A 23,045-nucleotide genomic window follows, 5' to 3' on the forward strand; every position below is an offset into this window, starting at 1 on the left:
TTATGGTTTCTCTTATTTATTTATCATTCGGTTCTATGGTCTTTTCTTGTCGAACGAGTAGCAATATCAAAGTGACCAACATTAATGATTAGGATTAGTATCTGCTAATTGATTACGATCGCATTCTATTATCGTATCCTGCTCGGATGGCGTTAATTAAATTACTAAATTGACTCGGTTATACAAAGCACAGATGCACAGTAAGTAGGTGTACGGGTGTAGGGGTGTGGGATTGGGGTTGGGTTCGTAAATCGTATAAAAAACAGTATTATATGCGTAACTAGAGTTTGGCAGCTGCGAGTTCATCCGAAGATCTTGTCGAAGCAGGTGTGGCAGTATGGCTTGTCCTTCTGCTCCTTGAAAGTGCCCTTATTCAATTGCTTCAGGCAGAAGGCGCAGACGAAGTGTTCCGGGTGGAATTTCTTGAACATGGCCGTGATGCAGCGTCCGGTGATGGGTTTTGAGCACCCTGCACACAGGGATCCTCGCTTGGCATGGTAGTGCGTCTCACAGTACGGCAGTCCCTCGTGATCAAAGAAGGATCCTCCCTGGAAGGGCTGTCGGCAGTCCTGTAAGTGATAAAATCAAAGGTTCATAAGTATTTTGAACACAAAAAATATGTATAATAGCTTAAAGATGTTCTAGGAATACCCAGGGTTAATCGTTTTTAGCAAGAACTTAATAATCGAAAGCTAACCAATTCATTGCCATAAACATTTTTGGGAATTGCAGTATATAAGCACTTGAAATGTTTACTGCGCCTCAAGATCACAACCGCACTGTCCTGATATTTAGTTGGGCTTCGGAAATATAGTTGAGGTATGAGAATGATGTATTATGGGCCAAATGGCAGTGCAGCCTCTGTCTGAGGCTAATTACGACTATAAATTAGTTGCCATATAGCATGACGGACCAGCAAACCGATCGAGAGCCGACAACATAATATTCGCTGTGCAAAATTTTACGCCTGGCCTGAAATACCTAATTAAAATTCAGTTAAAACGAAAAAAACGAGATGAACGGAGGACTTTGGTACCCTGAGAACCACTGTGCACGATGTCTAGCTAATTGGAAAACAAAGATTGTACATTAAAAAAAAAGAAACGGGGAAATTTAAATATGATAAATATATGAAAAAAGTGCGGCAAAGTCATTTCGTTTTTTTCAATTTCCTCTTTACGGGGGCTTTTGGAAAAACATATCAACAGCAGCAGCAAGAACAGCAACAATTGTATTAAGACAATAACATTTTGCGCACGCTTTTGGCCAGCTTCCAAAAACAAGGGGTATTGAAAGTGTGGAGAGGTGGCAGGGGACAAAATCATCCAATCGGCAACAGCGATTAAAACATGGAACGAAGGATCATTGAGAACGTGATATCTGCGGCGGAAAAGCTATTTTCGTTTTTCACCACCTCATACAAATCAATCAATCCACAAACAACAGGTGCAACAATTTTCCTAAGCCGTTTCATAATTTTTCCTTTGTTGATTATACGAAAGCAAAACCATAAGTGGAGCACAGCTACAAAAATGAAGCCAAATAATCAATATCGATATGAACTAAAAATAAAAACCAAATATATAAAGGCACGAATTTTCAACACTCAATGGAGAATTTCAATTATGTATCTTATATATATTTAAACAGTGTATGCAATCTCGCATTGTAATAGTTCAGCTATTTTTAGACAAACATTTTAACTGGCTAGCTCTATTGGATTGCAATTGACGAATCAACTTAAATTTAGTTAGCCCAATCAACCAATTAACACCCGGGGTGCCCATTAAAGACCAGCAATAAACAGTGCGAACCTTATGTCCATTATAGACAGATATATAGCATATATAAAGTAGCATGCGAAGCATATAAATGCTGACTACAACGTCAGCAACGAAAATAGTCTAGGCTGGTAGGAATTATGGCTTTTCCTAATCGAAAATCGAATCCACAATATTGTAATTTGTTTATCAACCGGATAGAAAGCAGCATCAAGAACACAAATCTGCGGAGGTGGGACAGCAACAGACACATGTGTCAAGGCCAGCGCACTGACACTGACCTTGACACGCGGTCTGGTTGGGTGGCTCTGGGTGGGTGGATTCCGCCCGAAGGTCGCCGCCACCTTGAAAAGAGACGAACACTTTTCAACCATTCCACTCCCACTTTCTGTGCTTGCTTGCTTTTGTTGCTTGTTCTTTTTGTATTTCGGTTGTTTTAATGTGTAATTATTAAAATTTTATTTACAAAAACAAATTACAATATTGTTGGTCATTTTCATGATGATTTTAAATTTAAAAAGTACCTATAAACTTAGCCTACAAAAAGTGCATAGAAAAGTTCAACAAGTCGGGGGTTCAGGTTCAGGTTCAGGGACAGGGGCGGGCAAAAAGACCATCATAGAGGGCTGCTTTTCAGGGACTTGCGACTCATTTACCCCAGCGGCACCTGCCCCAAACGGAGCGGGCCAGCTGGGCGAGCGAAAAGGGTTCGAAAGGGTTCTGCTGCTGCGCCTGCCACAGATGTTGCTGCTGCGCTGTTGCTGGTGTTCATGCTGCTGTGTGGCTCCTAGACCCGCAACGAAAATAGCCAAGACGGACGGCGGGCAGCTGTTTTGGCCGCGAGCTCTCCTCATGACGCTGGTAATAAAAAAGTGGCACGCAGCTAGAGATACCAGAATGTATCTAAAGCCGCCGCCGCCGGGTGCTATTTTCGTTTGGCTGCTGAACTTCAGCAACAAGTTTGCTGATGCTTTTGCTTGTGGATCTCTCCTACTCCTCCTCATCGACGCCCACGCACTGTGGACAGACGGGCTTGCCCTCCATGGCGTAGAAGGACTTGCCGCGAACGGCCTTCTTGCAATCCTAAAGTGTAAACGTGACGAGGATGAACGATTAAACGATTAAATTGAGCAATCATGATTAAGAAATAGCGGGGCGAAAATGCAACGTTCAGATTTGGAAATCTTTGGCATTTTTAAATAGTTAGGCTGTACTGGCACATTTAGATTCCCAATGGTATGTGTAAGTATAGATAGGCTTAGATATAGAAACCCATATAAAAGAATCAAATGTGTCAGTGGCAAAGGCCTTCCTACAATTCCTTTCTTGAAACGATGAATCGAAAATGGCATTAATTGTGATCAGCATATCTATATGGGAGATTAACGTACCCTGCAGACGAAGCAATCCGGATGCCACTGCGAGTTCAGCGCCGAGATGTAGTTCTCCATGATGGCGCGGTTGCATCCGTTGCACTTCGGGGCGAACATCTCGAAGTAGTCGTTGCGGCAGTACGGCTTGCCATCGCGCTCATGGAATCCCTCCTCGCCGAACTGCTGGCCGCACTGGGCGCAGAAGAAGTGCTCCGTGTGCCAGGTCTTGTCCAGCGCGGTGACGCACTTGTCCAGAATGGCGCCGTTGCAGTAGGCGCAGCGCGGGCTGAACAGGTTGTGGTAGTCCGGCTCGCAGTACGGGAAGCCGTCGCGCTCGAAGAAATTGCGGGTGCCCAACTCCTGGCTGCAGTGGTTGCACGTAAAGTGCTCCGGATGCCATGTCTTGCCCAGGGCTGTGATCACCTGGCCCACAATGGGCTTCTCGCAGGCATTGCAGCAGCCCTTCTGCACGGTATTGACTCCTTGGCGACTCATATTGGCCTGTAGATTGCCTAGCATAGAATCCAACTGATCCTCGCGACTGTCCTCGACGATGGTCGTCTCCTCGATCGTCTGGGTGAGATGCGCCTGCTGGCTACCCTTGTTTGGTCTGGCGTAGTCGGTTACCGTCTGGTGCTGCACTGTCGACGAGTGCTGTTGCGGATGACTTCCGTTGCCGATGCCGTTCGTTCCGTTGCTAACCTGGAATAATGGATAACAATTTCAATTAGCATGGTATATCCTTGGGATCCTGTCGCGGTGGGCTTACGTCGATGTGCTTGCCTCGACTGAATCAAAAGTTGTGCGAGCGCTAGCACAAAAACTTTTGCTTTTAGCCGCCGCCGCCGAGCACAAAAAAAATCAAAATATCAAAAATAATGTTTCTCTTCCTCTTCGCACAGATTCTCCTGACTGAACTATATAGCTATATATCTGTGTGTATGTGGACCTCGTTGCGCACGACGCTCTCCTCATATGCAAAGCATTTTTCTTCTACGTTGACGTAGTTTTCGTTCATTGCCAAAAATACGAAAGAACGTTTTCCGAAGAACGAAAGGAGTGGGCGGCTAAGGGGTTCTCTACTGCTTCTGTGCGGATCTTGTCTGTCGAGTCTCCATTTCAATATTCAATTTTTCTTTCATAAACTCTGCATTTTCATTGGGCGTGCTCGTGTTCTGCCTGCTTCAGCCTAACTAAGTAGACGCCTAATGAAGCGGCCTCTGGTTTTGGAAAGGGGAGGATTCGTATTAAAAAGGGGAAGTACACAATCTACTTAATAATTAGCTGTCTTCACTAAATGTGTCATTACCTATATTTTTCTGTCGGTTAACATAATCGGACAAGAAGATTTTAATTTCTTTATTACTAGTACCAACTGCCCTTTTTCTTAGCGCGCTTCGTCACTACGCAAATAAACTTTTACCTTTTAAATTATTTTACACTTGGTTAGGAATTCAAGAACGATATCGGAAAATAGTTTATTCCCTGGACAAATAAAATATTCAAAATTAATTTTAAGAAACCTTCTTAAGCCCTATTATAAAAATTAAAAGACATATATTTATAAAATAGTACCGATCTCGATAACTAAAAGCTGTGTATTAAAGACCCGAAATAAATATGGTGGGAAACATATTCATAATATTTCAAAATATCGTACTTATAAAGTCTTTATCTGCATGGGATAACTTTATTATTGTGGACTGCTGTCAACGTAGTGACGAAGCGCACCAAGAGAGTGCGCGAAGGCATAATATTCTATATATTGGGAAAATAGTTATAATTCGCGATGGCTTTCTAGTGAATAAAAGAAACCCCACAGTTATCAAGATATATACCCGCCCGCCCTGTCCATCGGCACTCCGCTCCTGTTGTGTCTGCCGCACAAATTTTCATTGGCTTCAGCGATGGCGAGGTTTTCTTATTCTAATATTTTGGCTATTTTAAGACCAAATCGTACACAGCGCAGTCGAACCGCTGAAATCGTCGTTTGGTATGGAGTATAAAATGAACATCGACCGGCTGGTCAACAGGATTTCCCCATAAAAAGCGCAGCCGAGTGTTCGGCACACGTTTCCAGTCGTGGCCAATAAACGGGGGAAAATCGGGAAAAGGTGGGAAAGCGAGGGATTATGAAATGGGGGACAGGAAGCTGGCAGCGAGGAAATCTCGATCAATGAATGAGACGGGGAGGAGGATGGAGGAATGGGCGGAGAATGTGAATACGAATGCGGTTTTGAACGCCAGATGATTGTGGCAATGAAAGCGCAAACAAAAATATAGAGAATATATCAGGCACACTGAAACACCCACAGCTGAAACAGCTAAATGGATCGCTTGGGTTATAGAAATGAAAGAAAATATAATAAAAAACGCTTTCGAAAATAGCCATGCAAATGATTTGCAATGAAAAACTATAGCAAAAGCGGCGTTGTGGAAATCGCGTTGACAAGTGGGAGCAGGGGGCGTGGATGGGGGTGGGAGTGGGGGTACGACTAACTGTGCGTTTTGAGTGTACGTGTGGGTAGGAAAAGCGCCGGGAAAATCCGACGGGCCGTGTGCAATATTGTTTATATCCGAATATATTTGTATTTTATTTTTCCCCCGCTTCCCAAATGTACAGAAAAAGAACGAGGGACCAAGAGGCTTTTCTATTTAATTTTCATATTTATCATATCAACAAAAGTCACGGACACGCCTTGCCCCGCCCTCTGCCCCCCTCCCACGCCCCACGCCCACCCTCGTTGGCGGAAAATTGAAAATGATATTAAATAATTAACAGGCCCGACTTCTATGTGTATACGAGTATACTTTTCGCATGCACGCCTGCCATTCGTCAATGACATTGAATTGCAATTTACTCGAAGTCTAAAGAATCCATTCACCTCCTCCCCACACGAATGTCTGCTAATTTGACTGCGACGGCCATCGAATCGATTGCCAACAAAATAAAAGAAGTGTGCAAAAATATTTTTCACTTAGTAATTAATTAATAATTAATGCAACCCGAATATCTTGGCGGCAAGCTGACAATTCGCGGCATTCCCTGTCGACAATTCTGTTGTGCAATTCTTAGGCACAAGAGGTTAAGTCTCAGATACTCGTTTAAATGGTTGATGTGGATATTTTGTAAAAATTTAGGTGACTTAGAGTTCGGAATATTTGATTTAATTATAAAACCCATAAAAATGTTAGCACTGTCACATTAGGGACTGAAATAACGCAATAAATTACTTTGAGTTAGGCCGCAAGAATTTATTCAAGCACTTTCTTATATCCTATATACTAAAACAATAACCGTTCAATTGAGAGACTCAAAAATATAATATTGTAATGACACCTTCGAGTTCTAAGGAAAGGGTATTAATTTGCGTTTACTGACATTTTTCGGTTTCTTTTCAAAGACATATGCATTCCATTCGCGAACTGAGCAAAGGACTGTCGCCAACCTTGACCCAAATTTATTGAAATGAAGAAAGGAGCAGACGCACTGCAATATTTTAAGCAAGATCATAAAAAACAAACGGAGAAGTGGCGCAAAAAGACCAAATAAACGCGAAAGACATCTGCTGAAATACATCATTTATATAGGCGATCTGTTCAAGTTGTCAGAAAGTTCTAAAAACAAATGTCGGACATGTGAAGAAAGGAAAATGGACACATCGCTATAAAAGAAAACCAGGCTAGTCCAATTGAACGGAAACAATATTTTGTTGTTTTTATATCCTGAGAAGATGTGCAGTGCATGAAAAATAACCTTTTTGTTTACTCGATTGCCACCTAAATTGATTGATGCTCTAATGAGGTACAGATAGAATATAAAACAAACTTGGCTGTGTAAATGCTGCTCTGGGAAAAACTTAAAATGTCTTGGCGCCGTGTGCAATAAATCGTGTGACAGTCCCTCGCCATCATAATCAGACTTCATTAGACCAATCAATTTATGTGGCCCATTAAAGTATCCCCCGAAATCCACCTCCGGATTGCGTTGGCAGATGTCAAAGTCAAGATCTTTCTCGGATGCTCTTCGACTTCTCGAAGGGATCTTCAGTGGGCATGGGATCTATGGATCGGCGGTGTCATTAGACTCGCTCGGTTGCCTTGCGTCAGACGATTTGCGATGATAAATAGATTCATTTTATGGTCTTTATTACCATCCACAACTAAACCGAGCAATGGGCTGTCTCTTGCTAAAAATAGTTAAATACATAGTAGAAAACCAGAAGGATCGGGTGGTTGAAAAGTGGGACGGGAGACTTCGGCCATAAGCAATTTGTTTTGACGCTTTTAAAGTGAGCGTGTCCCTACGACAGGTGAAAAAAGTGAAAATATTTGAGCTCTTTTCAAAATATTACCTAAAATGTGCATTATAATCTACATATAAGTAGACTTTGTATGGTAATTTAATAAAAAAATTGAAAAAGATTGGAAAAATATTATTTTTTTTGATAATTCTTTTCGTTTCTAATAGGTGGAATGCTTTTCTTAATTAAAAAAAAATAATAAAATATCCTAAGTCAATATAACAAAATATTACTAAAGCAAGGAAGTTAAATGTTTTAAACAAATATTAAATGTTAGTCTTGAAAACAGGAAGGAAGAGTGAATAAACGTTAAGAACTTGAGAACTATAAGAGCTAGAAAACGGAGATTAAGGATTCAGATTCTTGTGACACAAATGGAGCTAAACAGCTATAAAGCTAAAGTCGGTCGCCTACATTCTTGATGTATTCGTAAATGTGTAAATGGTGCTTTGTTTAACTTATCAATCTAGTTTATTTATCTACGTTCCAACATTTTACAATTGCGTTATCTGCCCGATGCATCACTCGGCTTGCTGCTTGCAGATCTTCATCTAATATTCCAACCACTTGACATAACGTATGTACTTTCTTGCCTGGCAAAACTTTTTTTTAGTTTTGCGATGGAAAACACTAAGCACAATCCATTTTAGTTCTTTTAATTGAAAACTCAACTTTGGAATCGAATCGATATGTTTTCTTCTATAAATGTAAGTAAAAAGCTTAATTGCCAACCGGTCATAATAAACCAAGCATTGTTTGTAATTACATGCATTGTTCATTCATAGTATACCTTATGTACCTTATGGTACATAGAAGATATTGTATAATTAACTCTATAAGCATGTTTTTTTTTACAATTTACCTATATGACTTTCATATTTCTAGGATACTAAATATGTACCGAACGGCTAAGGAGTTTAGACCAAATAATAGTTTTTTGAGAATTTCAACCATATTTCTGTGTCTGTTATTTTATTAGACAGCACCGGAATAAGCCCCTTATGGAAACTGTAGTCGAACAACTTACCTTGAAGTCGGACAGTGAAGCCATCAGATCATCCAGTTCCTTGGTGGCCTGCGACGTATAAGCCTGATGCACTTGTTGTCCTGGAACAGCATGGTTGGGCGTATAAGAGTCCTTCTGCTGCACAACTTGCTCCTCGACAGTACCAACTGCAATAGGATGAACATGTTAGTCCGTAATAAAATATTTGAGTTAGCTGGTAGTTACCTGGTCCATCAGGACCCGTCAGCTTCTCTGTCTTCGTTTCCCGAACGGTGATGGTGACATGGCGTCCCGGCGTCGGAGATTTATGTGCAGATCTAAAAAATTATGATGCTACAGTTAGTTCTACCGCAATTGGCTCTTCTTTCATCCGCTTACCCGTTAGGAACAGCATAGATGTGAGCATTGTCCAGTTCATTCAGCAGGCTGTCCATCGTAGGACGCTCCTCCACGGTGGCATAACTATTCATCGTATTGTATTTAGAAACTGGAGTACTGTAGTTGACCGGTACATCGATTTCTAGGGAGTCAACAAAAAACCAATTAATGCCATACAAGAACATTTTGAATAAAGCGAATGCGAATGCGATAAAGTCATTTCTAAAATAATACATAATTGAATACATATGTAGTTTCAAGATGCTTTTAAATTCAAAATTCTGTTTAAAAGATTGACTACGTTTTTTTTAGAAAGAGCCGAGTGTTATAAATCACTCGAGTTTGACAAACAAGAATTATTCATGAACAAACCATATAAACAATATTTTTACAAAAATAAAAAATGGGGAAATATGAGTATACAGACAGACTTAGCTATTTTAGATTTACTTTCCTAACTTAACTCAAAATCTAAAACGAGCAAACGGACAGTAATGCATATGCATATAACATCGACAGTAACATTGACATTGGTGCCAATATCGCCTATAACGTTGGAATTTCCTTACTCTGCAGATCCTGCAGCAAGGAGTCCAGTTCTGAGAGTCCTGTGGTTGCTCCCGCCGCCTGACGTGGCAGAGATCCCTGGTTAACGTATCCCGGAGTCGTGGAGGAGCCATTAAAATCATGTCCTGCCGTTGGGGAGCGTGTTTCTACGCTATAGTGCTCTTGATACTACAACAAGGAGAGTTTTCGAATTAGTATTGATTCCAACTAAACTGTATTACTATATACTCACCACCTGAGGCTGGGCTTTGCCCCTGAGACTTCCATAACCTGGAGTGTTATCCACAAACTGCTGTTGCTGCAGAGGTTGGTGTTTGGGCTGGACAGTTCCATATTGCGGCTGGGGCTGCTGCGGCTGGCCTGGCACACTGTTTTGCAGGTCGGCTAATAGAGCATCTATAATGAAGAAGGGTGAAACAATGATATATCTTAAACGACAATTTGGCATTAGTATGGTCCTAAAACCTTTTTATATTATTCAAAACATTTGAACGGTTTTGTTCTTCAAGAAATGAAGCTAACATTAATTTATTTTTAGGATATGATGGTCCTAAAACCTTTTTATATTATTCAAAACAAATGAAGCTAACTTTAACTTTAATTTATTTTTAGGATATGACGTTTTTTATGTTCTGTTTGATAACTCAACGCGGCTCTTAAGTCGGAAATCGTTTTATTTTGTCACTCGTATACATATTCATAATTCATATCAAACTTTAAGGAACCAATACCTAGATTGTCGTAATCCCCATAGTTGGCCATAGCACTTCTTCTTCCGGTCGCAGGTATTTTCTATTTAAATTCCAAACTTTAAGCACCTGTCACTGCACCTCTGACGCATAGTCCGATGTCAACTAAACAGAGATTCCACTCCGTTGCCATTTGCCTTCTTTTGCTGGCACATATCTCACAGCAAAAGTTTCTGATAACATTTTGTTTGTTTTCTTTTGTCTTGAGCGATATCGCACAATGCCTACAATTACTTAATGGGTCTGCTCTCTGGTTTGTGTCTAGGGTAATTGATATAACTGAAGGAAAAAGCTTGCTTCGACTTTGAAGACAGTACCATTTTTTATCATGTTTTAGAATTTAGCGCATCTGTATCTGTTTTTAGATTATAGTAGGCGTGTAACGTTTTAAAGCATACTGTTACTGCATTGTAACTGGATTCTGATGCCTAATCTCGGGATTTCGACCTTCATACGGACAGACAAGCAAACGGACAAGTCTCAATGGAGGCAGCTAGTGATCCCGATTAAGAATTAAAATACGTTGTAGGGTCGAAAGCACTTATTTCTACCTGTTGCATTATTGCTTAACAAATCTAGTAAGCCCATTTATTATTAAAACAAAGGGTATAAGCAAGCTCAAAGATGCTGGGTTCAGTAAGATCGAATTTTTGAAATTTGAAAACTGGAATCGTTTGCCAACAAATTAGTTTTTTTTGATATGAAGATATGGAATTTCAAAAATCATGTTATGCTAAAAAAATACTTCACAATATTACATATATACATGTATATATATATGTATATGTTTTCGTTGGCAGATTCCAAGACATGTAAATTGGCGCCAGAACTTTAGGAAAATACATGCATTCATACATATATATGTACATATAATATACATTAACGTTTTTAATTGAAAATATTTAGTTTTAACAGGTGGACAAACGAAAATCTTTTTTTAAGGGTTGACCAACGATGAACACTATTTTTAAGGGTGGGTAAACGTTATTTAATGGAAATATTTAGATTTGAGATATGGGCAAACGCTTAACTCTTTAATGTGGTATATTTTCTAAACTTAAAATTTTTTTTTTAATGAAAACGATGGGCAAACGTGGCCAAATAATGTTATTGCGATTAAAGAAAAAAATGTTATTTAAAATAAAACTGTTTCATTTTCAAAACACTTGAAAACAAATGTTCAAAAATAGTAATTAATATGCACACTCAAATTAAAATGTAATCATTTTTGTTTGGAGATCAACTATGAATCTGTGTGAACTATAAAACACCTGAAACAATAAGCAGCTGCACTTGAACTTGACCCGTGGGCCCCGTTGAAGAACGACTTAATTGACATCATTATTAACCCTTTATCGCCCACACTCCATTTGTTCCCAATGAACAAACTTACCCAGACGTCTCTCGAACTCGCCCACTTTAAAACAGTCACTGAGGGGCGAACTGTGGAACGACGATGATATCAGTTTTGAAGACATTTCACGCACTAAATTTGGCCAGAATCGATGGAATCGAAATGTATTGCTTGATTGTCTCTCGTTTGCCGATATGCAAAATTTTCGTTTTGTCTGGACCACTATAAACGGTAGTTTAGTTAAATATTTTTACCGGCTCAGCAGCAACAACAACAGCCGAACCGAAAGTTCAGTTGCCAACTGACCAAATTAAAGCACCAAAAACTCAATCAACTCGGGGCCAAACAAAGTCAGGCCAATAGACACCCACACTGCAGCCCAAAACTAGCGAAACACAGAGTATGAGGGTGATTATATAGATATGTATATATTTATATATATATATGAATATCACACACATGGAGAGCGGGGGACCTAACATCTACACACAATTTTTGATTCAGTTTAGGTGGGACGAACTTGTCGAACTGGCTAAAAATCGCACCAAGTCAAGAAATATCGCATCTACTCGATGCCATAATATCTTCCAGTGTGTTAGTGTTTCTTTAATGTACGTCCCATGAAAACATATTTGATCAAAATAATGTTGTTTGCATTCTTTTCGCCTCTAATTTAGCTTAGATGAATAGGAAAAGGGAAGTGCCTAAGTAAACATGATAATAGCGCATGAAAACACGAGAAAAACGTCTACAAATTCCACGGAGAAAAATATAAGCATTTGCATTTAGACAATAAAATAAAAAAAAACTGTTTTAATATAATTAGTGAGAAAAATGTATGCATAATAATATTAAATATTAATAATAATTTACCCATAATAAAAATGGAACAAAAAATCCAAATGTTAAACGACCTAGGTAATATTTTGTAATGATATCACAAAATCTGTGTTTAAGGGCATGTTTAAAATCTAGTATTTATTTACGAAACCACAAAAAGTTTTTCTTTGGCATTAAGCTGTTTTGAAGATGGTTTCCTCTTTGTGTGTGCAGAAAGCATTAGATTGAGGGTGCTTAAGCTGGCTTTGAGACCTGCCGAAAGTATCTATTGGATGTCTCGTGTCATCCGCTGTCATACAATCGCACTTAACGCCATTTACTTGACCCACCCACAGCAACAGAAACAACCCAAAAAAAAAAAGAACACTAAAACAGCCGGAAGACATGACAGCAGGCGATTAAGCTATAAGACCACCAAATAAATCAAACAAAATTCGAACATTTCACCCGAGAGTTCAAAAGGCTGGGGGAAGAGTCGGAAAAAGGCACACCTGTAACTGGGCCAATGCCAAAGCGAAATATCCGCCAGAACATCGAGTGGAAACTCAGCCACGGAAAACCACTCAAATTATGGGTATATGTATAAAGGAAAATAAGGTGTGACGCGATTCATTCGTTTTGGCAAGCGAATTCATAAAAGTTCGTATGAAAGTGATCAAGAGGCGATGCTCGAATTTATATTCGAAAACATTTGCATTATTGGGCTAGAATCGGCCAAATTATTTCGCAATATCTTTAAAAATAGTCCAAAACCGAGAGATGATCGAACATGTGGTTGACGAGCAAATCACTCGGGGCACAGGCACTGGCACAGCACCAGACCCCTGGCACCATATGTGGGTCTCCGTACTCCCATTTCCATGGATGCTCCGCTTGGAACAGACAGGCGGGGGATCATCTATATATAGGACAGGGCAGGGTTATCAGAACGTCACGCCTCACTGGGTCAACGAGTAGGGAAGAGCCGACAAAGAAGACGAATGGGATTTTTAAATTTATGGTGCCGAGGCGGAAATGATTCTTGTTAAATCGCTGGAACTCACAAAGAAATATTTAAAGTTGGCTTAAGATCGTTGATTTGTTTTGAAAATAAAGGGGTTCAAACTAACGCAAATACTGCAGTCAATTAGTAATTGTTTAACATAACAGAGAATAAATGAAAAATCAAATTCATCTAAACAGAAACATTTAAAGTATTTGTACTAATTCAAGAAGTTGGGGATAATTTAAGGATCGACATTTTCTTTTTAGTAAACCACTTCGGTTTTAGCATATACAGTACTGCAACTGGTGGCTGATAACGAGAGGGCCCTGTACTATTCCTCAGGGTGCGAGAAAATATGCTCCATAAGCCACTTGATTCTTCACGAGGCGTATTTCATCAAAAACACATTTCACACATTAGTTTCGAGGAATGCAATTGGCAGAAGCTACTGGCTTGATTAAACTGCAATTAAAATCAATTAACCAGCAGTAGCTGACTGAGTGAGTTTCTTGTTGTTTTTTCCGAGGCGGAGTTGCACTCAAACTCGGTTTTCGGTTAAATGATGGTGGGTGGGAGAGAAAAAGTGAGAGAGATAGAGAGAGAGAGGCAAGGAGGCAGCTGCACATGACAGCTGTTGAAATTTTGCAATTGACAACTTGATGCAGCGAAGAAGCGAGGGGGGGGGAGCAGATGCAGAGAGCGCGGTGAGAGAGGCAGCTAAAACAGTTGCGAATTTGAATTGTTGCTGTTGTTGCCCGCTCTCCCTTTTGCACTCCGCTGTTTTCTGTTGTTGTTTTATTGTTGACATTGTTACATATCTACGTATGTACATATGTGTTTTTTGGTTTTGTTTAGCTCGTTTTGGGAGCACTTTCGATTTTCATTTTGGCGGCTCGTTTGCGGTTTTAGTTTGTTGTTGTTGATATTGCTGATCGATTGCGGCCGCCTTAATTAAATTCCCGCACACACACACACCCGCACACCCGCGCAAAGACTTCACACATACGGAGCAGCAGCAGCACAGAAACTATTTTCCCTCGGCAAAATCTCAAAATCAACTGAACAAGAAGCTCGACAACGAATTCGTCGAAGCTGCGCGCACCGCCATCGCACTGCCACTCACACTCAGTTGAGGCAACCAACAGCAGCAAGAAGCAGCAGAGTCGACTGTGCACTGGAAAAAATGCACTAGTTCATACCAAAAGGTGCTTGTTTAGAAATATACTTAATTTGGGTTGGAACTAATTTTCCATATCGGAAAAGCTTTAGAAATAATTTTTTTATAATGTTCATTTTAAATTCTAATAACAGCCTGTTCAAATACACATTATAAATAGATTATTCTTGGATTATCGAAGTATATACATACATATGTATATACCAGAATATTGATTTTCACAACTTTAGAAAAATATTTTTCCAAGCACAGGTGTTGAGTAATTATGATCATTGGTTGTTGTTGCATGGGCTAGTATGTCACACAAGTGGTGGCGCCACCTGGTGTATGCCTTTCGCGCTTGCCTTTTTACTCATTTCCCGAGTGTTTTGCCGGTTTTTTTGTTTCACGAAATGAATGAATCACTTGACTTTGAAAAGAAAACTAAAATTAGTATTTGTATAACAACAACAGAAACACATAGTCACAAATTGTTATGGCTTTTGTGTAGAATTAAGTGCTTTGTTTTATTCTATTTGTTTGGGTCGCCCTGATGGCAATGCTTTTGCTCAATTGATTACATTGGTTTAAAAATATTCAAATCCAAACAAAATAAGAGATTACCTATTGGTAAAACCAATAATAAAAATAATAATCCATTGGCCCTGACCTGTGCCAATTCAAAGTCGTAAAACGGGTTCTGCTTTACCGATAAGCTCTCAACAGCTTTGTATACCAACCCAACATCCTTAGTTTCTATAAGTCCCACTTTGTAAGATAAGCCGCCAATGTAATCAATCAATCGGATCTCAGATGCCCTGAGGATACCACCCCAGCAATTAGAATATCTTGCGTAATGCCAACCTAAACAGGTGTATACTGAAATAAAGAACGTTACCAGACGAAACTGTAGTTCCACATTAGTTAACAACAATCGTAAGGGATCAAGGAATAGGAATATATCATAAATAAATACTATAGTGCACCTTAGCTTACATAAAACACGATACCCAATTAAATAGCTCTCAAGTAATGAGCTAAAATTAATGATAAATTGCATCAATAAAAACTCTTCCGAACAACCAGATAAATTTTGTCTATACCCATGTTAATCCTATAGATTTGGAGATATGTGCCACTTTAACATTGCGAAACGCACGTTATCCTCACGGATTATACTTGTATGTGTTGCCAAAGTGTCGTGTCTGGCAGTAAATAGAACACGAGTCGATTGGAAACCACTGACGCCCACCGACGATACTTGGATCGGCTGCCGACTCAATGGGAACAATGATCTAATGATCCAATGATCCAATGAATGAAACGCGTAGTAAGGTCAGCGACTACCAGTCTACAGATTGTAGAATGAAACCCACACCGCAAAACTCGAAAGACTGGGGCTTACCGATTTTCATGTCAATCGACTGACTGTTTGCACTCAGCTCACTTGCTAAACAAATCCGATGAAGACCGCACAACGTCGAAAAGCAAACTGAATGGGGAATATTCAAATCGTGTGCTGACAACTGGAGAATACGATGCGAGTGCAATCGAAGGTGTTAGCCCGAGTGCAATTAACATTACTCCAAACAGATGTACGCAAACGCGCTAAGTAAATACACTGCCCCAAAATATATGGAACTATTTTGGCGAGCATTGTGAATAATAATGAGCTTCTACATAAGCTGTTATTATACATGATTTACCGACGGCTTGAATACTTTTGTGCTCTGCAAGTTATAATTTACTTGGCACTTTGACACGAACAACGTATTTTTCTGAGTGCATGAATGTATAGGCAGTAAAAATGCTTAGGGCGATACTCTCGGAAATGGATAAGTTAGCAACAAAATGCTAAATTTGTTTACCTTACATGCTATGCACTTGTATACACTGTCTATTTGATTGCGTCATCAGCTGGGTGTTTGGAGAGCATTGCTTACATTTTCCTTAATGGTGATTTCATACGATGCCTCGCGTTTCGAAATGCTCGTATTTAATGAAATGTACCATTTTCGGAGTTCAAACATTTTTATTGATGAACGCCGAGAAGACAGCTTCTGCTGTAAGAACTCGCTTAACAAAATCAGTTCCCAAAAGTATGCTTCACTTATGAAACTGGGCTGTTTACCCAAAACATCCAGATTTCCTAGGAAAATGATAGCCACATAGTATAACTTTATAGTTACCCTCTATAAGTATATAAGTTACGAATAAAAGAAGTTAAGTTATTGCTCAACTACTTTCTTTATTTGTTTTAATGAGCGAAACAAACACTCCTGTGCTAAAATTGTACGCTATTATCAATGCAAGCAAAAGCGCGGAATAAAATATACATATGCCGCGAAATTAGCAATTTTAATCAGAATTCGAGGCGATTTCAACCCCATGAACGCTTTGAGTCTCTGTTCGAAAGCCAGAGACCACCGAAATGCTGAAGCTCACGGTTCTACTTCTTGCACTGCTAGGCATAGCGAAAACTGGATGGACACGCGAAAAGTTCAACATTGAAGTAAAGGACGGTAATGATATATCCTGCGATCTCAAAAAGAAAATTAATTAAATGTCTTTCTTACAATTGTTAAAGGAAATGCCATTGGTGCGATCCTGAAGGCGGATCCCTTTACGAAAATCAACGACGGATACTACTTCTTTGGAACGGAGTCCTTGAACTGGTATGAGGCCTACGAGAAATGCCGCGAATTGGACTCTGAGCTGGTAACATTTGAAACAGACCAGGAGTTCGATGCTGTAACGGATGTCTTGATGGCCAATGGATCGCGCCAGAATTACTGGACATCGGGAAACGATCTGGCCAAGACTGGCACCCACAGGTGGTTCACCAGTGGCCAGCGCATAAGTACTTTCAGGTGGGCAAGGAACCAGCCGGATAATGCTGGGCAGAAGGAACACTGCATCCACCTTGGCTATATCTACGGCGACTCCAAAAAGTTCGAGCTGAACGATCGACCCTGCACAGGGGATGGAAACAGTTTGTTTAAGTATATATGCGAAGCTCCCGTGCTGGAAACCATATCCATTGTGGTGTGGAAGTGAAGTACTTCTCAAGCCTCTTCAACATCGGATGGTTGACTTTTTAGTTTTGCAATAAAGGGAACACCCTGGATTCTTCTACTTGAGCAGCCATGTAATAAAGATAGTAGCTAACAAAACAAAGTTATTCCTTTTTTTTCTTAAGATAAGAGGTAATAGTCAGTGACTAAGGAAGCCGTCAAGTTATCTTCCACTTGTGCAAATATATCACTGGGTATATAAGAGATTGTTCTTGTTGCGTTTTACCAGAAATAAGAAAAATGCCGAAGACATTGGTTCGACTTCTGCTTATTGTCGCCTGCTTTGCACCAGGATTAACCTTCGACAAGTACACCACCCACATACAAAATGGTAGGAGGTCATTTATAGTCACGCAAACGTATTATTTACGTACGTATTATACGCTTTTTAGGAAACCCGAACAACTTGACCGTTGACATGACTCCCTTTGTTAAGATCAACGGAAGCTACTATGTCTTTGGACAGAGCAAGGTAAATTGGCATCTCGCCTACGAGGACTGCCGCAGGTTGGGTTCCGAACTGGTGGCCTTCGAAACATCCGAAGAGTTTGACGACATTGCCGCGCACTTGAATGCCCGGGGAGATCGCTCTGAGCACTGGACTTCTGGCAATGACTTGGCCCGAACCGGAGACTACTATTGGTTCTCCAATGTCCAACTCGTGACCATTAAGCGTTGGGCGCCCAACCAACCAGACAACTCTGGGGGCAATGAGCATTGCATACACATGGGCTACATCTACGGACACTCAACGGAGTTCCAACTGAATGATCGACCCTGCAACGGCGATCCGAATAGCTTGTTTAAGTACATTTGTGAGGCTCCAAAGCAGGAAACTATATCTATTGTTGTGTGGAAGTAAAGTGTATAAAGTGTCAATAAATGTTGTTTCTATTAATTGTTTTATTGTTTCACATTTTAAGAGCTTAAAATGCCTTTAGCTATCAGTCTATAAATGTCGACACACATATCTTTGCAAGGCGCTATCAGTCATGGCTATCTCCAATCTATGTCCAACTCAGGCAATTTCCGATTTCCTACTCAGTTGCGAACTGAAACTGGAGGAATGATGGTCAAACTACTGCTGCTTTGCCTGGTGTGCTGGAGTGCTCTATCTTTGGAAGCCTCCCCCTTGGGTAAGCAAAGTAAGTACAAGAATCATGTGTGTTGGAAAAAAATATAAACCACAGATTTTTATTAGATATCCTAGAGATCGGTGAAAAGCGATACTACATTTCTTTGGCGAAGACCAACTGGTTCGAGGCAACCAACCACTGCCGCCAGAAGGGCGGATTTCTGGTCAACTTGGAGAGCAGGGAGGAACTGGAGCTTCTTAGCCCCCACCTCCATCCAGCCTACAGCTATTGGCTATCCATCAATGACCTCGGCGTTCGGGGCGTATACACGTCGGAGGCCACTGGTCTAGAGGCTCCATTTCTTAACTGGTCCGCCGGAGAACCGGACAACAGCAGTGGCCACGACCGATGTGTCGAGCTCTGGTTATCGACAACCTCCTTCCAGATGAACGACCTCCCGTGCCAAAACTCCGTCGCCTTTATTTGTCAGCTAAACTAGTGTCAGCATCGGAACTTCCAGTGAAGAATATGTTTTCTAATTGAATGTTGGAAAAATAAAGCTGCAATATTCCCTAACTGGCGTTTCAAAAACATATATTTTCACGCAAGTACAGATACTTATTTACATTTTTATAACTTCTTGTGCGAGGGTGGTTTTACATTGGCCAAGAATCCATTACTTCTTTAAATATGTTATGGGAGGTGTGGCCGGAAGCAATGATATATACTTACATCCTGGCAGGATACCCTTGCTTCGGGCTGTGCGATAGGGTTGCCGAGCACCCGGATCGATCTTCCCGTACATTGTTCTATCCATTGTGCCGAGCGAGATTCACTTGTTTTTCTCACTGATTTAATTGAAACGTTAATGGTTAATCGAGAATATGTTAAGTGACATTTTATATTCCCTAAGTCTGCAGGTTTGGCTGACGATGTTGCACTGCGCCACCGGCAAAATGTTTTATTTGAATTATTTATAAGCGCATTTTTATTTTTGGCCTTTCGGGGCTCGACGACGGATTTGTCGTTTTTGTTTGCGTTGGGTTAGCCTGTCACAGTGGATATTGTAGTTGTCGTCGTCGAAGTTGTCGTCGTCTTTGCCCGTCTATCAGAGCTTTGCCCCAGTCCACCAAAAAAATAACGAAAGAAACCAGCTCCTTGCCCCCGTGGAAGTCCAAGCGATTTAATGTTGGAAATTGTTGTCTGGGGAGTGCTTTGTGCATTCGAATTTCGTCTATTAATTGACTGGGACTGACAAAATAGCGCATTGAAAGATTAAAGGGATGTGGTGAGGTGAGAGATTAGTGATCAAAGCTGCATATATTATGAAGAGCTCTGAGAGACTATGAATAGATCTACTCGTAACGTAAACATCGTCTATCAGTTTATCATGCATTAAAATTGAAATTCATCATGAAAAAAAATACCTGAATTAATACTCTAAACAAAGATATTCAGTTAAGCCAAGGACAGCTCAACTCAATAATTTAAGAGTAGATAGGGATCTTTATAGAGTAATCACTCAAGATGCGTCTTAATCTACCGCATCCAAAGATCAAAAGGCACAAACAAGAGCGATAAATTAGAGCAATGGACACGAAATCGGGAAATAACAACAAATCTGGATTAGTTACTCTGACTTCCCAATCGCAAAGTGCGTGGGTGGATCCCAATAGATCATCTATGCAACTAACACAATTTACGATGGGCTGTAGATTTAGTTGAGCCAAACGGTCTATAAAGACAGATTTATGGAATCATAAAAATACCAAAACGAACATGCAGGCCACATTTTAGATTTTCGCTCCAAACAAATAGCGACACATTGGAAAAAGGTAAAAAATAATAAACATAAATTCACCGACTAAAACAAAGCGAAGCGGGCCAAAAACACGAATATCGAGAAGGGAACGGGGAATCAAGGTTGCCAAATTACGTCAACACCAATGATCGCCAACTAAAAATATCCAAAAGAGAAAATAAAAAACATTTCTAGCAAATCAAAGGCGACGTTTCGTCGTCTAATGAAGGAGGGCTAAACTAGGAAAATCGGGGGAAATTAATTGAAAATACGAGAGATTTCCGCAGATGGTTGCCAAAAGGAAGGCCGAAAAAAGAGAAGCGTGAAGCCAGCGAAAATATCACTTTCCTTCCAGGTCTTGGGTATATCCAAATCCAAATCCACATCCAAATCCAAATCCATTTACCTCCACACCTGAGGCATTACTCAGTCCATTTGGGAATGACGTCGGGCCGAAATTGTGGGCAATTGTTTTTGGCTCGCTCTTCCTTCTATATTTAAAAGTCAAAGGCACGATTTCGTGAATTTCTTTCGCAGGAAATTCCTAGCGATCTACTGCCGGCCGATCGCCACGATCTCAATATAAATATTTTATTAGTAAGTGGATAAAATGTGTGTGAATGCGAGTGTTGACCTTGCTGAAGGCGCTAAGGTGAAAACGCAATGCGTGGCCAAACAGAAAATTGGGTACCAGCCCAGGGAAATTCGCGGGGGTGTTACTCGTACCGATCGCAATATCGCAATGGGCGATCTCTCCGCCGGTTAGTGGCCTTTAGCCGGGTCTTTCAATAAACTTGGACAATTTATGCCGTTGTAAACTGTGCTTTCCACATTCCTCTTCTGTAATAGAGCGGGAACCAGCGACGAGCTATCGCCCACTGACTTTTGGGGCCTTTGGGGTCTTGATAAGATATAGGGTCTATTGGGAAGTAGCTAAGTACTTAGAAGATAAAAGGCTTTCCTAGAATTAAGTATCAGAGTATTTTGATTGGCTCAATGGAAGCTTGATTGGTTCGATCTATCGAATGCAAACAGGCCAGGCCTTAATTTAATAGTATTATTTCTTACTTGATCTGCACTATTTCTTTCAAAATATTTCTTCACAAGCTTATATATTGGGGAACAATGAATGTACCCCAATTTTTTAATTGCACATCAGGCCCTGCTAACAATAAACGATTTCGAAATCCATCGAACCCTCTCAACATTCTCAAGCAATCGAAACAACACACTCTAATTGAAATTTTATGACTGGGCGATAAGAATCTTGTTTCTCGTTGAAGAACAAGCACGGGGAACAAAACACAGAGGAACTTGCTGAACAAACTAAAATCCAGCTCAAACCTGGCGATGAACTCACTGCACTATAATTTCGATGATTTCGATGATTCCAGAGGTGCTAAGTAGTTGGGGCTGGAAACGAGCTTTAAAAATCAAATAATCCAGAGATCAGCGATCTGTAGATGCTTAGGTAGAGTTTTCAGATCGGTAGAGATCAGGGAGGGACAAAGACAGCAGCTGTCTGGTCGTAAACAAATGGCATCCACTGAGCGTATCTGCGAGATAACGAAATATTGGGGAGGAAACGAAAGGAAAACGAAAGCGATTCTCATAAGTGAAGAACTCAACAACAAAATATTCATTTGTGCGCACTATGTCAGCCCAGTTTACATCATCCTCCAGCATTTCCATTCGCTGTCGTAACTTGAGATACTTTTGCGAGGAGGGGGAAGGAAGTTCCCCCCACCCCCCACTCGTGAATGCACTTGGCTTCGATTGCATGAAATATGTATGTGAAAAATGTCATAATTTTAATACAATAAGTGGGCACAATTTAATTGCTTTTCTGTTCTGCTCTCTGTTGTTTTATTCGTTTGGCTATTTCGAGCATTTCCCTCCAGAAAGCAGAAATACCAAATTAATTTCCATCTCAGCGCCCACGATTTTAATCCGTTTGGGGCCCCGAGGCGAAAATTAATGGGGTAACCAAAATTCTATGCTCTGCCAGGTCTGGGCAAATTTGTCATATATTTTAATGTCTTGTCCGTTGATAATTAGTTCCATAATTAGTGAAAATGCTAATGAAATTGAAATGTTCTGCAAAACATTTGCCAAGAGTTAGTGGAATCTTAAGGCGAGTGACACTGATCCATTAATCTTCGCCAGTTTATTATATTATTTTTTTAGCTGACTGCTTCTGGCATTCCTGCTTTATCTTGTTGCTTTTCTTAGTGTTAGATATCTTTTGATGTTTGTCAACTTTTTACTGCAGACTGTTCTTGCACTAGAAGTAAAACATTTTCCCACGCTCCAACCTGTCACTAACACAGTTCCACAGATTTTCATTAACTTTTTCCCGCTTCAACTCGCTGTTAAACACTTAAACACTTTTGTTTTGATTGGGCTTTGTTTCTTATATATTTAATCGCGTTATCCGTGCACTTTTACCTGCACTTTGGCAGTGTGTTGTCACATATTCTATATATTGTTCCCAGAGATCGTAGGACGCCGTTGGGAGACCGCACTCGAGAGACCTCTGAAAACACACGCGCTGCGCTCGCGATTCAGTAAAAGCGTCGCAACCGACTGAAATCCAAAGGG

General features: G+C 40.4%; 4 protein-coding genes across 9 annotated transcripts in view; 3 read left to right on the plus strand and 1 right to left on the minus strand.

The window, feature by feature from the left end:
• The window catches only part of LOC6529701 (leupaxin), a 25,897-nt gene continuing 2,852 nt past the window's right edge, over positions 1 to 23,045 (minus strand). Inside the window, exons 1-9 of one of the 6 annotated variants that reach the window (XM_002090658.3) lie at positions 14,344 to 14,419; positions 11,552 to 11,734; positions 9,642 to 9,805; positions 9,412 to 9,577; positions 8,843 to 8,984; positions 8,690 to 8,781; positions 8,486 to 8,631; positions 3,173 to 3,856; positions 1 to 569 (exon numbers count right to left, since the gene is read on the minus strand). In XM_002090658.3, coding sequence (XP_002090694.1) covers positions 303 to 569; positions 3,173 to 3,856; positions 8,486 to 8,631; positions 8,690 to 8,781; positions 8,843 to 8,984; positions 9,412 to 9,577; positions 9,642 to 9,805; positions 11,552 to 11,636 — 1,746 coding nt within the window. In that variant the 5' untranslated portion in view covers positions 11,637 to 11,734; positions 14,344 to 14,419 and the 3' untranslated portion in view covers positions 1 to 302. Of the gene's footprint in view, positions 570 to 2,723; positions 2,865 to 3,172; positions 3,857 to 8,485; positions 8,632 to 8,689; positions 8,782 to 8,842; positions 8,985 to 9,411; positions 9,578 to 9,641; positions 9,806 to 10,140; positions 10,187 to 11,551; positions 11,735 to 14,343; positions 14,420 to 15,898; positions 15,924 to 19,375; positions 19,710 to 23,045 lie in introns of those variants that run through there. The other 5 variants (XM_015196585.3, XM_015196580.2, XM_015196582.2 and 2 more) reach the window with 5 other exon arrangements.
• LOC6529702 (C-type lectin 37Da) lies at positions 16,873 to 17,670 on the plus strand. Its single transcript, XM_002090659.3, has 2 exons — positions 16,873 to 17,015; positions 17,081 to 17,670. The coding sequence occupies exons 1-2, from the start codon at positions 16,925 to 16,927 to the stop codon at positions 17,548 to 17,550; spliced, it is 561 nt and encodes a 186-aa protein (XP_002090695.1). The 5' UTR covers positions 16,873 to 16,924; the 3' UTR covers positions 17,551 to 17,670.
• LOC6529703 (C-type lectin 37Da) lies at positions 17,779 to 18,465 on the plus strand. The gene is made up of 2 exons (XM_002090660.3): positions 17,779 to 17,898; positions 17,960 to 18,465. The coding sequence occupies exons 1-2, from the start codon at positions 17,808 to 17,810 to the stop codon at positions 18,427 to 18,429; spliced, it is 561 nt and encodes a 186-aa protein (XP_002090696.1). The 5' UTR covers positions 17,779 to 17,807; the 3' UTR covers positions 18,430 to 18,465.
• Positions 18,552 to 19,219, plus strand: LOC6529704 (C-type lectin 37Db). Its single transcript, XM_002090661.4, has 2 exons — positions 18,552 to 18,712; positions 18,769 to 19,219. The coding sequence occupies exons 1-2, from the start codon at positions 18,577 to 18,579 to the stop codon at positions 19,140 to 19,142; spliced, it is 510 nt and encodes a 169-aa protein (XP_002090697.2). The 5' UTR covers positions 18,552 to 18,576; the 3' UTR covers positions 19,143 to 19,219.

This window comes from Drosophila yakuba, chromosome 2R (assembly GCF_016746365.2).
Source record: "Drosophila yakuba strain Tai18E2 chromosome 2R, Prin_Dyak_Tai18E2_2.1, whole genome shotgun sequence".
NCBI classification, from domain to species: domain Eukaryota; kingdom Metazoa; phylum Arthropoda; class Insecta; order Diptera; family Drosophilidae; genus Drosophila; species Drosophila yakuba.